This window comes from Calliopsis andreniformis, chromosome 5 (genome assembly GCF_051401765.1).
Source record: "Calliopsis andreniformis isolate RMS-2024a chromosome 5, iyCalAndr_principal, whole genome shotgun sequence".
Lineage (NCBI taxonomy): Eukaryota > Metazoa > Arthropoda > Insecta > Hymenoptera > Andrenidae > Calliopsis > Calliopsis andreniformis.
Window position 1 is genome coordinate 22738913 of NC_135066.1, and position 17474 is coordinate 22756386.

A 17474-nucleotide genomic window follows, 5' to 3' on the forward strand; every position below is an offset into this window, starting at 1 on the left:
AATCAGAATGAAGAGGGCATATTCGCCTAGGCTCACATATTACAAACACACGTTTTATTGTCACATGACGCAGTGCTAACTGTGTGACTAGTGGTGACGCTGCGATGTTCGTACGAGTATGTGTCGTACGATTTTCTTGGTACAATTGTATTATGTGATTTATTATTATTTGTAACTTATATATTACGTTTTCGTACGTCGAAATGTATAGTATACAAAAAATATCGGAATACACGCACTTCTGTTCATAATATTTGTTTAATTTAATCTTACCGCAACGGAGCGTTTTTAAATATCGCCAGAAAGCTTGTATTTTTTTTATTTAAATTGTATATATATATATATTTTATAATTATTGAAAAACTATTTAGAAAGGTTTGGATAAAAAGCGACTATAACATAATGAATACTACATGCAATTAAAAGTGATGTGTGAAGAAACGAATCTATATGATATCCATGTTGTTAATATAACCTCGTAAAAATGGATTTATTATACACTGTACATAGAAGAGTGGCGTCAAAACCTTTTACTAATCAGGAAAGGTATGTCTAATTCGTTTCATTGATAATATGACAGTTAATTATTATATAAAATCATTTTTGTATGTTAGTATATTTGAGGTTAACGAGTAGTTCTCAATAGTATTTGAGATTTTATTTGTTATTAAAATTGATAAGAAGGAATACAAATTTGATGTTAATTAATAAGTTAAAAGGGTCCTGTAATGGAATTTTTTAAATACTTAAAGTATAATTAAACTGACAAGTAATATTGTTTATGTACATATTCTAAGAGTTGTTTTGGATTCATATTATTATAAAAAGCTGTTTTTTGTAATGTTTTTCAGAATTTTTTATTTCTTTTCATAATATCTATTAACACATAAATTATAATACTTTATTCTAAGGTATAATTCTTTTATTGTGAATGATATTTTTCAGAACATTTGTTAGAATATTACACAGTTGGTTCATTCTGTTTATCATCTTTTAAAATGTTTATTAACTTTTTATAGTATGCTCATTTCTGTGCTATTACAGCAGGGTCTTCTTTTTCATGATGAATGTGTATTATGTAAAAAAATTGTGGAAAAATTTATTTGCAAGTTATAAGTTGTAAGAATAAGTACGCATCTATCATGTAAAAAGAGACCTAGTGAATACCGTATGAAATCTAACTTATATCATACATATGTGACACAAGCCTTTTGAGTTGAATTTATTACTTTGATTTCATTGAGAAGCAAATTTTGATAAAGCCTCAATACATTTTTAATTGAATATAATTATATTAATATTTTCTTTATAAACAATGTTTATGGACATTTTCATAAGACTCTTTAATGTTTATATAGTAATGAAATTTTTAGCCTATATGAGGGACAATCTTTGTGCTCATTATCTAGTCGTAATATAGCAGCATTTACCACCACCACTGAGTTAGATGATAATAGTGGAAAAACATGGGGGTCCCATGTCTATGTTTGCGATTTGGATATGCCTTGGCATACGCACAAGTATGAAATGTTCTTAAATACATTATTAAATATTTTTAATATTTTACAGTATTAATTACTATTATTATATTTGTTAGGGTATTGTCAAATATACATACCATTACTGCATTAGAGTGGGATCTACCAGGTGATAAATTAGTTGTTGCTGATTCTACCGGAAATGTACAATTATGGATGTTTAAAGATCATGTACTCAATGATTGGGTTTTAATTGGGTCCACCTGTTTTGTTGCTGAACATATATTAGGTGCAGCTTGGTTTCATAATGGGAAAAAGGTATCTGTAATTTATATTTAGTACTACTTAATTCTTAAATGTGTATATCCAGTTGTATAAGTGTATATGTAAATACAGGGTGTATCCCGTAACATGACAAGATTTTTCAACCATTTAAGCCCTTCTGATGAAAAAGTTTCAGATAAAAATTTATTGATATTCAGTATATAACAGATGACAATAATAAAAATATCTAAAAGAGTTTGTTCTTATAGGGAAATTAAGGTCATCTTAGGTTTTTCAAGCAGAACCACATATTTTTTTTCTTATCATATTGTAAGGAACATCAAAACAAATTCAAAGCACATATTACATAATATTTACTAACACTTTACTAGATTTACAGTAGTGAAAAACATATTTGTCACTGAAGAGACTACTAAATGTAAATGTAGGACTAGGATTTCATGCTGTTGTGATATATTAGCATAAGTGATCATTGAACATAAAAAAACTGCACTTTATTTTAATACATGTTCAAAGTATTGTAAAAGTTTGAATGTGTTGCTATAATTATACTGGCTACAGTCACATCTCTGCATGCTGTGATAATACATTTTGAACATGTATTATAATAAAGTGTGTATATTTATGTTCAATGTTCATTCATATTAATACATTACAACCCTATAAAATCTTAGTTCTACAATATACAGTATTTTTTGCTTATGTTTCATAAAATGATATATCCAATATGAGTGTTATGTAAAATTTGGAAAGTTATTTAGGAATTATAGGAATAGGTTTAGTTGCTAATGTGTTAAAATCAATACATGGAATACTTCAAACATACACATTTAAGGATTAACATAAATTTTAGTACATTTAAGAATAGAAATTGTAATTTCAGACAGGACTTGTAACAGAGAAAAAAGATAGTATTCATTATAGTGAGAAATTTAATCATTTGCCTTTTGCCCCTTCTGTAAGACAATTTGGAGGTAGAGCAGCTGAAGGGGTGTTAGTTGTATCAACAACTGGTATGGTTGGTGCTGTTATGATCACAAAAGATTTTCAAAATCCTATATGTTCATCAACAGAAAGTTTAGGCAGTACAAGGCACAGAATAACTGCAGTTGACTTATGTTACGGAAAAAGTATGCATGCTTTTAATTAAAGCATATATTGAAATTAATGAATCTCTGTAAAATATTCATATAAATGACAGTGAATAGATCAGTGTACAATTTTCAGATGGCCATATTTTGATAGCTGTAAGCAGTGGAAATATTTGCTTACCAATTAGGTGTTACAGAGTATTAGTGCGTAAAAATGATGATAAATGTACTATTACCTCACAAGCACTTCCAAGCTTTTTTCTACAGGATGGTGCACCTAAGGATAATGCATGTAAATACAAATTTATTTATAATGTTAATTGTCTTTACACTCATAAATAATAAAATTTTTTAGATACAGGTGTGACACATTTGAAATTCGTTGTCCGCGAAGATGCGGATTCCTTAGTTATTGCTGTTAATAGTGAAAGTGGAGGTATTATAGAAGTATGGGAATTACGGGAAAAATCACAACCAGTTCATAAATTATTTCAGCCTAAAACATTAGAACCATTTAAGACAGTAGTGGTATGTGTTTAAATTAAATAAATTGATGTTAAGTTTTTAATTGCTCATATTCTCTCTCTCTCTCTCTCTCTCGCTATATTATATATATATATGGCATTTGTAGGTATGGCAACATCAATCACAATACCGTTGTCAATCCCCAATAACAGCAATAGCGACCACAAAATTGTCTATAGTCACCACATTGCCTCCTCCAAGTTACGTTATAGTAGCTTTGGCAGACTCTTCTGTACATTGTCTAAGTCGTGAATGTTTAAAAGAAATAGCTTTCTCGTCACTAAATATGGCATGGCGATCCGATGAGCCCAATAACAAGTATTTTAAAAATTCTATTTCCATAGCAAATATAGATTTGTCTTGGTTGGGTTGTGTTCTTTTAGCTTGTGATACACGTGGAAATTTATACTTATATAAACTATTACCTGATGGAGGTAATTATTTTTTTCAATACATATAAAATTAGCAATTGGCAAAAGAAAAGTATAGAGTTACAACTCTTCTTTACAGGACCATCCATGACATTAACTTACGCTTGTACACTCTTAGAATATTGTTTAGTAACAGGACTGGATTGGTTGGATATACTTTTCTGTTTGAGATCTTCTATGATTGAACCATTATGTGAAAGATTAGATGTCTCTTTTAATAGACAATTACAACCAATACAGCAGTATCATTACATTCAATTTCTTTGCATCAAAACATCCTTATACAGGTTTATTTTCATATTCTCTAAATTTAGATCAATTAAAAATTATTTAGAAATTCGATATTTTATTATTAATAAAAATTTCTACTTTCAGAATGTTAATATCAGGACAAAGTAAGGCGGCAGATTTATCGTCATTACTGATGATACATTCAGTGGCAACAGCTTTTAAATCTTTGTTGCGTCCATCAGATCTAATTTCACACGATAAGGGACCAGCAGAGAGTTTGGCAGCCGTAATTAATGATGCAATTACTGATGTAGATAAAGTATGCATAAGTTTTACTTTTTTCGTGTATATAGTAATAGGTCTTTCAATAAGTAATAAATGTATAATTTATAGGTATTGTTACACCTTGATCCCAAAGAATTTACTGTAGAACCAAGTACACTTCAGTCATTGCAGCAATTAATTCAATGGGTTGCAGATTTAGCTTTGAATCTTTTAGCTCGTCTTCCAGAACAACGCCTTCAAATGAAATCTGGTGGTGTTAGTATTCATTAATTTTAATTAGTATTTGAGTAAGCGTTTCATATTCATGTTTTTTCTGTGGTAACTATGCAGTATGAGCTGCTAAAGGACCATAAAGCTTTGAATACATTGAGGGAATTATTGGTGATTATTCGCATATGGGGTCTACTGCGTCCTTCATGTTTACCAGTATTCCTTCGTAGTGCCGATAATCTTGATGTCCTGGCCTTATTGTTTCGTTTACTGTCAAAATTAGTTCAGCCAAATGGAGACACACAAGCTCAGCAGATTGATGATGGACTGATTGGTAAGTTTTTTCATCTGTATCATTTTTGTTAATACTAGCAGTCATTTATATCGAAAATAAAATCATGAGTCATTTTTCTCTGATACTTTTGAACTGTTTCAATTTTATCGTAATGCATTGGTCAGTAGGAAATGAGATAAAGTACCACTTCCTTATGTGTGAAGAGGAACTCTAGAATTTCTTATTCAGTATTATTCAGTGTGCGCTACTGACTTCGCGCAAAATATTAGATTTCCATTTCACTATCATATTACATACAGAAAATTGTTCGTGAATTTATACATATTGTTTATACTTTAATTTGACATCGCGTAACTTAAAATGAACAAGAATCTTGTTGTGAAACATAAAAACTCACTAGCTTTAATTCATCTGAAAAAGGATAAATTATTGCAAGAGAAAAATGAATCAAAAATTGTTTCCTGTTCAAAATCATGCAAACTAGCAATGTTTTGTGTATTAGTATGTTGTATTTTTTTAATATACTGGATTATATTGAGTCCTCTTTTAATCAGTACGATTTATTCTCATAATGGAAATAAAACGAATAAGATGTCAATTGTGTGGTTGGCTATTTACTGGTTCATTGCGTTTATAATTTGGCTTCTTATTATGTTGTGTTTGATCTTAATTTGGAAATGCTTTGATTTCAACGAACGTGATAATATCAGTATGCAATCGTATGGTACAAGTAATTTGGCGAAATTACCATCTATGATCAGTACAAAATACAATCGACCGCAAAACTTAAGATTAAGTAACGTAAAAGAAGATGAGGTGTTAAATGATTTTGTTTCGGATAAAAAAGATACAGATAGTTTTGAGAAATATCAGCATAACAAAATTAAGAAGCACAGAGATTTTCCTCCTCTTGTGATACGTCATAATTCAGGCAATGATATTGAGAGTATTGATATCGTAAATTTGAATGAAGGTGATGATAAAAATAAAAAGAATGAAAATTCATTGGAATTAGAAAATGATATTCCTAAAAATCATGGGGAATTTACAAAGAATTATTTTAAGTTAGTAACAATCACTCCAGAAGATGAAATAGATGTTAAATCTCTTCAAGAACAACTTTCGCCAAGAGAATTATTTTTTATCGATCTTATTAGAGAAGCAGATAAAGCTGAACGAAATAAAGCGAATTATTTCAAAACAACGGAAGAAAAATATTCGTTTTCCAGCGATAACAACCTTATTGAAAACAAGTTTACTCAAGAAACACAAGTTGAAAAAACGCAATTATTTAAAGCTAATTCATCAAGCACAGAAGCTGAATCAAGCTACTTTATTGCAAGTATAGAAAGCCCAAAACAGGAGAAGACAGAAGTGTATTTAGAGATTGACACAGACTCTAAACCCGTGAAGCGATGGTCTGTGAATTTGAATGATGAAAAGCCCGTACTTGTAGTACAAAACAATTTTGATGTCAGAAAGGAAGATAATGATGAGAAAGTTGTAATATTTGAAGTATAGTCGAACGTTAAATAGCTCGATAAAATATAGAAATTTATAATTTAATGTATTAAATAATCTTGCTGTGCTATTGATAGAACATATTAAATTCTCTAGGATAAAAAGTTTTATTTATTTTTAACATAGCTAAATGTATTATAATCTATGCCTATGTAAGAATAGATATATTAGAGAAGAAAGTGTTACAACCACTACTACTTTCTTACAGATGATTGTTGTCTGTTACCAAATCAAATTATGATACCTCAATTACATCACGGCAATAATATAACAGCTATAGCTACTCCTGTACTATTCTATCAAAGTTTTCCCCTGCAGGTAAATACATAAATACCTTCTCGTTAACTTTCGGAGAACAGACTCCCGTCACCTTTGACCTGGATCTGATGTGATCCACGTTTGTTCTGCGAGGGTTAATTTGCAAACCTTATATTTTGACACACAGTTCAATATTTAATCTATTTTAACTTCAGTTGGAATATGGTATTGAACCTGAACAATTATTATTTGTGCCTGAACTTAATTCGGTCGAAGGTTGTATGCACAGTGGTCAAGTTGTAGATGGTACGAGGCATTTATATCTTGGGAAGCAGCCGCTTCTTGTTAAACAATGTACAAGGTATTAATATAATAGCGTATTGTAAATATAATTTTTGTGTGTTATTTTGGCTTCGTAGTATTATGCGATAAGTTATGTTATTGGAAATAAAAATTTCAGATGTGGAGGGAAAGCTCAAGTTCAGAATATGACAAGAACAGCTGCAATTAGAGCATGGGATCAAAGGTGGACAAGAGCCTGTCGTTGTGGTGGCATTTGGCGTATTCACAAAACTAGCCCCTGAATGCATAATAAATCTTTAGTATAATGATTATATTTATAATAAAATGGTTTTACTTGCAATTTTATACATTACGATACACGCAAGATTAAATGTAAAATTTTTATTGATGTTTATACAATAGAATGAATTTTACTTGTGATTTTATATGTCATGAGACGGCAAGATAAAATATTTTTATTTAAGATACAATAAAATGTTTTATTTTGTCCTTATTACTTATATTTTAATGAAATTGCGAAGGTGATTAAAAAAATTCTCTTAAACACAAAAATTTGTTTTAATTTGTTTACTTTCCTGTTACCAACACTCTGGACAAACTATTTTTGAACTAGTAGAGGATACACAGAAATTCTCTCAATTTTTCAGGTTTTCCATTTTGAAGTTTACAAGTTTCGGTAAAATAGAGTTATTTTTTCCGCAGTGATCAAGATGGAAATTAGAAAACTTTTTTTTTTATTATTATTATTAATTTTTGTTTATGATAGAGCAAATCAAGAAGCTTGTGTATCTACTATTATTGAGAACGGTTTTAACGAAATCTAAGTGCACAATGTGATAACATTTCCTTATTAGTATCATTCTTGTAAAATATGATTGCTATGGAAAGTTTATTAAAAATAACATTCGTTTACAATTCATTATATGTAAGAGATTAGCTATTAATGACTTTCTCCTTTTTTACCTATCACTCTCTTGAATTCTCCCATGTTTGTAGTTGAAATTGGTGAACCAATTACAGCTATGTGATCGATCCTCGTTGTTTCGGTACCGCTTTGATTATCCTTTACAAAAATCTGCAGATTCTGCACATTTTGAAATTTGACAAAACGCAAGGGAATTGGATTACCTTCATCGATATCCTTTACTGACAATCTGCACATTACCATAATTCTGTTAATAAAAACATTAGAATAGACTGTGATATATAATAAAAGTAGAGCAAATCTTACGTAAGATCTTGAATGCTTGTGTTTGAGTCTGCCATATCAAAATCAATTGTTCTAGGTTGATTAATATATAATTTGATATTTTTTGGTCCTTTATCTTTGGGAGCTTTAATTTTCAAAGAATGAACTTTAACTGCTTGTGAAAATGCAATGGATAATATTAACTGTTCATCACAGTCACTTTCCAAATATCCATCATCAGCAGTCAAACATTGTAAGAAGTTATGTTCATCAGATTCATTTAAACATTCACATTGTGCCTTGGTAATGAATGTAGCTAGATCCATCTGTAAAATGTATATTTAAAGATTTTGGGAAAACTAATAAGCTGGCAATTGCTTGTAATTATATATGTAATAAAGTTGGGTAAAAACGTTCAGGGAAAAATATGTATAAATCTGGGCTTTTATTCAAAATGAAACTGTAAATGCAATACAACTTTAATACTTTGACACGTACATATTATACATAAATGCAGTATTCAAATTACTAGGATATAATATTTACAGGAAGGTAGAAAATGATTTTCAACTGTTTTTCTTTTTTTGTATTAAATGTTACAACAATATTAATATCCACTGAAAGAAAGTTACCACAACTTTCTTATTGGTACTTATTCCAATAATATAAAACTGCAGCAAGAATGATCATTCCAAAAATATGATAATAAACATTATCACTACTTCGTACATGTCCAGACACTGGACTCTCAGAATCTTCAGAATCTCCACTGCCATAGAACTGTTGGATTTTGGATTCTAATCCAACTGGATCTGCTCCCTGACACAATCCCAATTTTGTATGGTTACGATAAAATATGAAGGTAGGCATTGCACTAACACCTTGCATCGCTGCAGTTTCTGCACACTTGTCTACATCAACTTTAAGAAATACTGCATTCGGATACTTAACTGATAATTGTTCAAACACAGGTGCAATTCTCTGACAAGGACCACACCTACAGATTACAATAACAATAATAATAATGAAATATTTTTGAGAAATGAATTTTAATCTTTGGCATATCAAAGAAGGATCATTTAAGGATCTTAATATCATTTTCTCAGCATGATCAAATTTAAATTTTCAAAATCTCAAATCTTCAACACCTAAAGTTTTTAAATATTTAAATCTTTAATTTACAAATTCTAAAGTTGTTTTATATATTTGTTTCAATGTTCTGAATTCTAATTCTGATAATTTTATATAGGAACTTTAAATGATTATAACTTGATATGACAAGGATTAATATAATAACTTTAGTAAAGAGAAAAGTAGTTTTAACTGTAGCTTTTAATTCTACTTGTTTAATTTGCAAGTGTTTAATTAAAAATAATGTAAATTTATTACATACAACTTAGTATGTAGAATTTTATGAGAAAGATAAGGAGTGAATACAAACGAAATGGAATGGTGAATATTGGTTCCAAGTTTGTAAATTTGTAATTAAAGCAATGTTAATTATAATTTAGCTTATACAGATCAAAAAGAGTTTCTAGTTTTAGAATTCTAATAACTAACATAACCTAAAAATACTTACCATGTCGCTGTGAAATCTACCACAACTAATTTTGTCCTTGCATTGGACATTTCCTCGTAGAATTGGCTATCATCGTTAATAATACGTACCGCTCCCATTGTTTATTGAATGATCTAATACGACATTAATAACAGAAAAGCGTAAAATCTACTTCAAAATATCGAATGACTGGCACTTTGAGTTTGTAGAGGGATCGCGTATTCCAACTTCCTAATGGTGAATTTACGATAACATATTGCAGGTGTACGATTGGTTGCAAAAGCCACAGTCACACAGTGATTGGATAAATTTAAAATTCATCATAAGTGGCTCGATATACATGTGAATGTACGTATAAAGGGTGTCCAATTTAACTGGAAACTCTCGAAAGTGCTGTCTCTGTTGGCCACAGTTAAAAATACAGAGGTTTTGTCCCTGTTCTAGATACCTCTTAGACGCTGGTTGTAATCTATTATGGAACTGTCAATGACTGTCAATTCTGTAACCTAACAAATGCAAACGAATAGATTCCTTGCTAATAATTACTTGCATCGTCAGCGCATAAAATTTTTAGTTGTAAAATGTTTGCAAACTATTTGCTTGGTTTAATTTGAATTTTTCACTTCATATCATCTAAAGAATGTGATTTGAATTGGATAAATTATTCAACCTGTTTCATCAAGAAACTTGTAAATTTATCATTTCTCGTATATTTTGGCTTATTTATAACAAATCTCCTATTCCAGGTATCATTTCTGAGGCATAGAAATTGAGTTTTGTTACTCTTGTACTTCAAGGTGGAGACAGACTTTTGGTTTCTAGTTGCAGGTTGATAAGTACATAAAACCTTACGTCAAGGATATTGAAGAACATAGTTTTTAAGAAATTATTCTTTCTATTAAAAAATGTATAAACTGAAGAACAACACGATTCTGTGGCTGGCTGCTCTACCATAACCAGTTTAATACATTACAATCTGTCCATTATATATACCATTGAGGCAAGATATCAAGTTGATACACCAGTTCTAGAAATAATCCTGTCTCTCATTCTATATTATTATTTAAACTGTGTGCTATCAGCTTTAGTGGTCCCTCTTTGTGAGATCTTAAGTTTTGTAATGGGTAGACCCCAAATAGTAAAATTTAATAATAAGTATGTTAGTGCTTAATGCTAGTTCGAGTATGCTTCAAGGATCATGCGTTAGACTTGTACCGTTCAATCTTTTTTAATGATACCTGTAGGATTGTTATCAATACTAAGTTTCTCCTTTATTTTTTTTTTATTGAGCATTTCAAACCTCCATGGAGGTTTATTTGGCTCACGTGATTACATACTATATGCACTATACTATACACATATTATACAGACTTATATCTATATGCTTAAATTACATTCTTGTAAGAAAGTGAAGATATAGAGACACGCCTTGATATTTGGTTTAGCAATTAATATTTCTATACAGAGAAGTAATTGAATCTTTGTTTTGTAGGTTTTCTATTAATCTTACTCTTTCGGAGTTGTTAAGTTCGCATTGCCAAACAACGTGATTTATATCTTCATTTTCATGATTACATTTACATTTTGGATTACCTATCATGTTTACTCGAGCGAGGGAACTAGCCAAATTGTAACAGTCGGCTCTAAGTCGGTTTATTATAACGATGAATTTTCTAGTTAGGTTTTTGCGCCAATACCACGGTTTATGTGTGTTGGTATAATATAGTCTAAAATATTTTTTCCCTTTATTAAGACCTTGTTCTTTAATTATATTTTTAGTATGTAGCTTTGGTTTTTTGTTTGTGGATTTCGTAAATGTCGGTGAATGGAACTATTGATAAATCAGGGATACTTGAATTTATTGCTATTTTGGCTATTTTGTAAGAGATCAGCTGTTTCGTTGCCCAATATTCCGATATGAGACGGGATTCAGAAGAATTTAAGAGAACTGTTATTTGGGCTGTCTTGTATAAACTTATTGTACTTCCTCTTGATTTCGTATATATAAAAATTGGTTTTGATACATGCTTTAGGAGATTGTAAGTTTTGAAGAACACTTAGGGAGTCTGATAGGATAAATATATTATGGCTTTATTATTTAGTGCAATGTCCATAGCATGGTTCAAAGCAACACATTCTATTGAAGCATATTTATCGATACTTATCTTGGTATTTATGTTTAGTTCTGGATAGATACAAGCTGATCCGACATGATTGTTATTCGAAATTTTACTACCATCTGTACATATAGTATACGCGTCGCTTTCCTCTAGTAGATTTTCTAGCATCTGATTAGGATATGTCGATTTTTTAAATTCAATACCTAGTTCAATATCTATTGAAATTTTGGTCGTTAATGTTTTGAAATCTTGATAATAAATGCTGTAGTTATTTCGAGTGTCTATTTTTTTTGGCTAAGTGCAATGAATATACTATGCTTTAACTAAGAATTGTTTTTTGTTTTTGTCGTTTATTTTTCGTTACATTATAATAGCTTTTTATTGCTGTGCAAGAAAAGGGATTGTTATTAGATAAAACTATTGCTAGATATGAACCGTATAAATATCTTGTTCGTTTTCTTATAGATAAGAGTTTGGATTCTGCTAAGAGAATGTTAGTTGGTGTGCTGTTGCGATATCCTAAGCAGATTTAATTGCGATATTTTGTATTTGTTCTAGTTTTTGCGCTATATTTTTTCCTTTTGGGATAATATATGAAAGAATTATACTCAATAATGGAATGAATAAAGCTCTTATATAATACTGTTAATGTTTCCGGACTAGAGCCTCACCATGTGCCCCGTAAGAATTTTATTATGTTAAGAGCTTTTATACATTTTTTTTAATGTAGTCGGTATGAGGGATAAATGTCATTCTATAATCAAAAATTATTCCTAAGAATCGAACGGTTTCGCTGAATTTTATGGTATAGTCGTTAGTTTTTATTTCAGTGCTACCAGGTAATATTTTTTTATTGTTGAAATGTACGTATGTGGTTTTATTTGGAGTAATTTCTAAGCCTAATTTTAGAAGATTTTCTTTGATAATTCTAACAGTTGTTTCTAAAGTGTTTTTACCTCCCTTAGTACATGAAACTTTTGTGTATAGTGCTATATCGTCAGCGAATTGTGAGATTATTACATTTTTCTGCAAGTTAGCGTCGACATTTAAAAGGTATAGTATGTACAGCAGGGGGCTGAGTACTCTGCCGTGAGGAACTCCTTTATGCAGGAGTCTGTAATTTGTTCCCATGGACTCTGTAAATATACATCTTTAGTATGTTAAGAATTTTATGAATTGGAGTATATTTTTTGAACATCCGATTGAGGCAAGTTTAGTGATCAGCATGTCAGTGTTGACGTTGTCAAAGGCTCCTTGTACATCTATAAAGGCCGCAAACACTTCCTTTTTTTCAGTAAACGATTCTTCGATTTTTAGTGCTAGGGTTGTTGCGTTATTTATGCAAGATTTTCCTTTTCTAAAATCTTGTTGGTTATTTAGGATTAAGTTATGGTATTCTACCCACCATTGAAGTCTATTTTGTATAAGTGTTTCAAACAATTTACAGAGGCAGGAAGTGAGTGATATTGGGCGTAGACTTTTCCCATCCGCTTTGTTAATGAAATGGATAAAGGGCTGTTTTCAATTAGGAGGATATTCATTTTTTTCATACATCTGATTGTAGATATCTAATAATAATAGTTGGAATTTTACGGGTAGTTTTTTCAGAATCTCATAGTCAATACCATCAATTCTCGCAGCCGACTTCAATTTCTTGTTATCTAATGCAATATTGAATTCAGTATAAGTAGGCATCGAAAAACTCATTGTGTTGACATGTTGGAAGCCAATTAGGATCCGTTTGGACCCATAGGGACTTATTTTATTCAGGGCCTCTTCTATTTTGCTATCTGTTTGTAAGTTCTCAGTTCTATGTTGAGGAGTTATTTTGGCCCATTTGTTTTGGAAAATTCTGCATTTATTCCATACATAATTTGTGTTTGTCCTCAGGTCTATGCTCTCTGAAAATTTTTTGAAGCTTTTTCTTTTGTTTTTAAAGGTTTTTATGGCAATAGCTGAAGCTTTTTTATAATTGATTAGGACTTCTAAACTGATTTTGTATTACAAAGCATATCTATGTGTGTGTGAGTTGTCATAATGTAGGAAGAGGTCCCATGTTTGAATTGTTTTCGCAAATCCGTTTCTATTTTTGTCGGTGTATCGGCAGTTCCAGTTCTTGTGATGTGCATTGAAGTCTCCCATTAAAATGCAGTTGTTATTGTCTTCACAGTTTGATCGGATGTTTTTATATTTCTCATTCTGTATAGGCTTTCAGGCTTATTTTTATCAGCGAGGTAGTGGATGAGAGCTTTTCCTGTGTGGAGCTGCCGTGAGCTCGAGGCAAGATAGCCTGATAACTTCGCCGTATCCGCCCTGCAAGTCGCTCGACAGAAGGACAGTTGTCCGGATGGGCACCAGGCACTTTCGTGCCAATCGATCGTATCTTCCACAGGTGTTTATTTAACAAAATTCTGGACCGTGCCCTCTGCACGGTTACGAAAGATTACACACGTGGTCAGCAGCAGTAACAAACACGCGTCCTAACAATATCGGAACGCATGGACTCGCCCGTTAAAAAATCGTGTCAGTCGTAGTGACACCGGAATAAGCGATACAATAGAGACGAATTACACAATACCGCGATATCGGAGACGCCCTGGAGGAAACCCGAATCGCGCCTAGCACCAACGGCACTCCGTGCCCGATAGTTAGACCAAGGTAATCTATGCAGCTTACCCTTATTTCACTAGTCGCTTGTAGCGTTCGTCACGTATCAGCAACGAGTGACGACGCTCAGCACGCGCGCATGCGACCTCCCCGATTCGCGGCACGTCCCTCCCCCGCGCAAGCGCTTCAGCCCCTCGGCCCCTATGGCTCCTGCCGCCTGAGCAACGATCTCTGGGCTCGCTTCCACGCTCGCCTTTCTCTTGAGCCATTGTAGAAGGGCAGCACCGCGGGACCATCCCTTAGCTCGCTGTTGACAGATTTTCCTGTGGCTCTCTGGTCTTCCGCGGAGGCGGCAAGTCCGTCAACTTCGAGGGTGGAGGGCCTTTGTACCACCCGGTGTAGATATGGCGCCTGAATCCGGAAACTGCACGGCCAGGGCACCCGAAATTAGCGACGATTCAAATTTATGATATTTTCCTCCAGGAGGCGCCTCTCGGTATGTGTTCCGCAAGGGAGCCATACGGTGCTTCTTATTACAAACTTCGCGAAATTCACCAAAACGGGGACGGCGCTATGCGCAACGTCACAAGGCTAAATTTTTTCGTATAAATATAATGATGCTGTCTCCTTTTGAGTGAATTCGATCTTTTCTGTAGGTTAAAAAAACTGCAAAATAAATGTTATCTTCCTCTTTGAGCCATTATTCTACACAAATTAGAACATCTATCTTTTTTAGGATATCTTGGATTTCTGCTAGACGTTGTCGTATGCTCCTTACATTCCAGAAGATAATTTTGAGGAAATCTATATTAATTGTATTATTTGTATTCATTTTAATTATTTTGAATATACCTCAAGTGGTTGTACTTCTTGTGCGACATGAACGAAACACGCAGCTCGTATAGTTGCATGTGTAGTGGTGCGTCAAATTCTCGAAACTTGCGTGCCAACTCAGGGCAGCACGGGCCTGTGGCGGCACAGTCGTTGAGTCAGCCGCTCCGTAGAAAAGTGCGGTTCCTGTAATTTTAAGCGCGCGACATTTTTGTATTGAGGGCGCCGCATGTTTCCGGGACGCGGCTTTTCCCGGCTTTTCCGGAAAGCGTACCTTCCCTTTTTCCGGCAAGCGTTCATTCATTCTTTTGGTAAGCGTGCTAGGCGTTAGACGTGTTATTCTGTGCAAAGGTTTCGTTAAACTTAACGTGTATTATAAAGAAACTCTAGTGAGCTGTACATACTTTATAATTAGTTTTAGTGTACAGATTTTTATATTTTATATTCCTAGAGTGTTAAGTGTGTATTATAGACTTGTGTTAGACTTTAAATAAACCTTATTATAACTCTTGTTTAAACCTTACCAGTGGAGTGCTGATAAAGTCAATTCCCCTTTATCATTTCCTGACTATACCTCCACAGTGGTGACCCCGACGTCAGAAAAGCAGTGTAGTGTGTAAATTTTAATAGGGAAAAAAAACTTTGAAAAATGTCGTTATTACACACGCCTACGAAAAGCGACGCCACGCCGACCGCCGCCAACATGGCGGACACGCCTGAGGGGGCCAGCGTCCCCGCTGTCGAGCCATCGGTCAGTGCAGCAACCCTCCAAAAGCTACCGCCATTTTGGAAGGAAAATCCAACTTTGTGGTTCGCCCAGGTGGAGGCGACATTTCAGCTAGCCAGAATCACGACGGATGACACTAAATACCGCTATATCATCACGCATCTGGACCATACGGTTTTGCCGTTTATCGCTGACGTCTTGACTTCACCCCCAGCGACGGGTAAATTTGAAGAAATCAAGAGACGCATCATCAATACATTCGACGAATCGCCTGAGTCGAAACTCCGGCGGCTTTTAAGAGGGTCTGAATTGGGGGATGAAAAACCGTCACATTTTCTTCAGCGGCTAAGAAACCTCGCCGGCGGGCAAGTTGGCGAAACCGTCCTCCGTTCATTGTTCCTGGAACAGCTTCCTGAAAACGTCCGCAGCATTATTGCTATATCGGACACTGCTGATTTGCAGCGGTTGGCGCTGCTAGCCGACAAGGTCGTTGAGATGTCGGCACCCAGAGTCGCCGCGGTCGAGACCCCCAATATGGCGCCTTCTGACCGCGTTTCCGTTTTGGAGGAGAAGATGGCGAAGTTAGTAGATATGGTGGAGACCCTGTCCATGCGGCAGTCCCGTCAGGCCGATGCTAGGCCGCGCGCATTTTGGCGGCGCAGATCCAGTTCGAGGGAAGGGAGGCCACCCTTCCGCTCGAGGTCACGCGAAGGCAGAGGCGGCCTCTGCCATTACCATCGGCGCTACGCAGAGAGGGCCCACCGTTGCGTCATCCCATGCGGGTGGACTGGGCCACCCCCGACGGCAGCGTCATCAGGATCAGCAACAACCCCGCAACAGGGAAACTAATGGAGTACCCCCGAGTGGAGACGGCGTCGGACGGGTGCAGCGCGAAGTCCCGTCTCATCATCAGCGACAGAATTAGCGGTTTAAGGTTTCTTATAGATACCGGGGCGGATATTTCTGCATTGCCGCTGTGCTCGGCAAGAGGAAAGTCCACCCCCTCTAGCTTTAAGGTTTTTGCGGCAAACGGTACCCCGATCGATACGTTTGGGTCCTGCCGACGCGTTTTGAATTTAGGTTTGCGCCGCCCTTTCGCGTGGGAATTCATCGTCGCGAAAGTTCAGCAACCCATCATTGGCGCTGATTTTTTAAAACACTATGGTCTTCTGGTGGACATCCGTAACAGACGTTTAATCGACAGTTTGACTGATTTACGGACCGTTTGTAATATAATGACTTCGACAGAACCGTCCCTCACTACCATTGACGCTAATAATCCTTTCAGACAACTTTTACAGGAATACATTGACGTGACGCGGACTTTACAGCGACAGGAGAATTCTCTGCATCCGGTACGTCATCATATAGCCACCAAAGGTGCACCAATTGCCGAGCGTGCCCGGAGATTGACCCCTGAAAAGTTAAAAGTGGCGAAAGCCGAAATCAACGATTTGATTGCTCAGGGTATCTGTCAGCCATCGGACAGTCCGTGGGCTAGTCCCTTACATATGGTTCGGAAGAAAAAC

The 17474-nt window shown here is 34.3% G+C and overlaps 4 protein-coding genes and 1 long non-coding RNA gene across 8 annotated transcripts; 4 read left to right on the forward strand and 1 right to left on the reverse strand.

Annotated features, from left to right (window-relative positions):
* Positions 1-20: 20 nt before the first annotated feature.
* On the forward strand, positions 21-7439 carry Med16 (mediator complex subunit 16). 4 transcript variants are annotated; one of them, XM_076379081.1, is made up of 14 exons: positions 21-546; positions 1359-1520; positions 1598-1796; positions 2647-2893; positions 2991-3146; positions 3210-3382; positions 3486-3813; positions 3890-4097; positions 4186-4360; positions 4435-4581; positions 4657-4870; positions 6561-6670; positions 6826-6971; positions 7071-7439. In XM_076379081.1, exons 1-14 carry the CDS (start codon positions 485-487, stop codon positions 7192-7194), a joined length of 2451 nt encoding a protein of 816 aa, XP_076235196.1. In that variant the 5' UTR covers positions 21-484; the 3' UTR covers positions 7195-7439. The 4 variants fall into 4 exon arrangements, with proteins under 4 accessions (XP_076235196.1, XP_076235197.1, XP_076235198.1 ...); XM_076379082.1 differs by having other exon boundaries at positions 3216-3382; XM_076379083.1 differs by having other exon boundaries at positions 1374-1520.
* Positions 5192-6567, forward strand: LOC143179748 (uncharacterized). The gene has a single exon (XM_076379085.1). It carries the CDS (start codon positions 5192-5194, stop codon positions 6350-6352), a length of 1161 nt encoding a protein of 386 aa, XP_076235200.1. The 3' UTR covers positions 6353-6567.
* Positions 7440-7465: 26 nt separating the features above from the next.
* On the reverse strand, positions 7466-10038 carry Txl (Thioredoxin-like). Its single transcript, XM_076379086.1, has 4 exons — positions 9682-10038; positions 8832-9099; positions 8145-8428; positions 7466-8067 (listed from the first exon to the last, which is right to left on the reverse strand). The coding sequence occupies exons 1-4, from the start codon at positions 9777-9779 to the stop codon at positions 7854-7856; spliced, it is 864 nt and encodes a 287-aa protein (XP_076235201.1). The 5' UTR covers positions 9780-10038; the 3' UTR covers positions 7466-7853.
* A 74-nt stretch (positions 10039-10112) lies between these two features.
* LOC143179750 (uncharacterized) lies at positions 10113-12429 on the forward strand. The gene is made up of 2 exons (XR_013002002.1): positions 10113-10349; positions 10407-12429. It is a non-coding gene; the product is annotated as an uncharacterized LOC143179750 (long non-coding RNA).
* A 3438-nt stretch (positions 12430-15867) lies between these two features.
* LOC143179677 (uncharacterized) lies at positions 15868-16794 on the forward strand. Its single transcript, XM_076378991.1, has one exon. It carries the CDS (start codon positions 15868-15870, stop codon positions 16792-16794), a length of 927 nt encoding a protein of 308 aa, XP_076235106.1.
* The last annotated feature ends 680 nt before the right edge of the window (positions 16795-17474 follow it).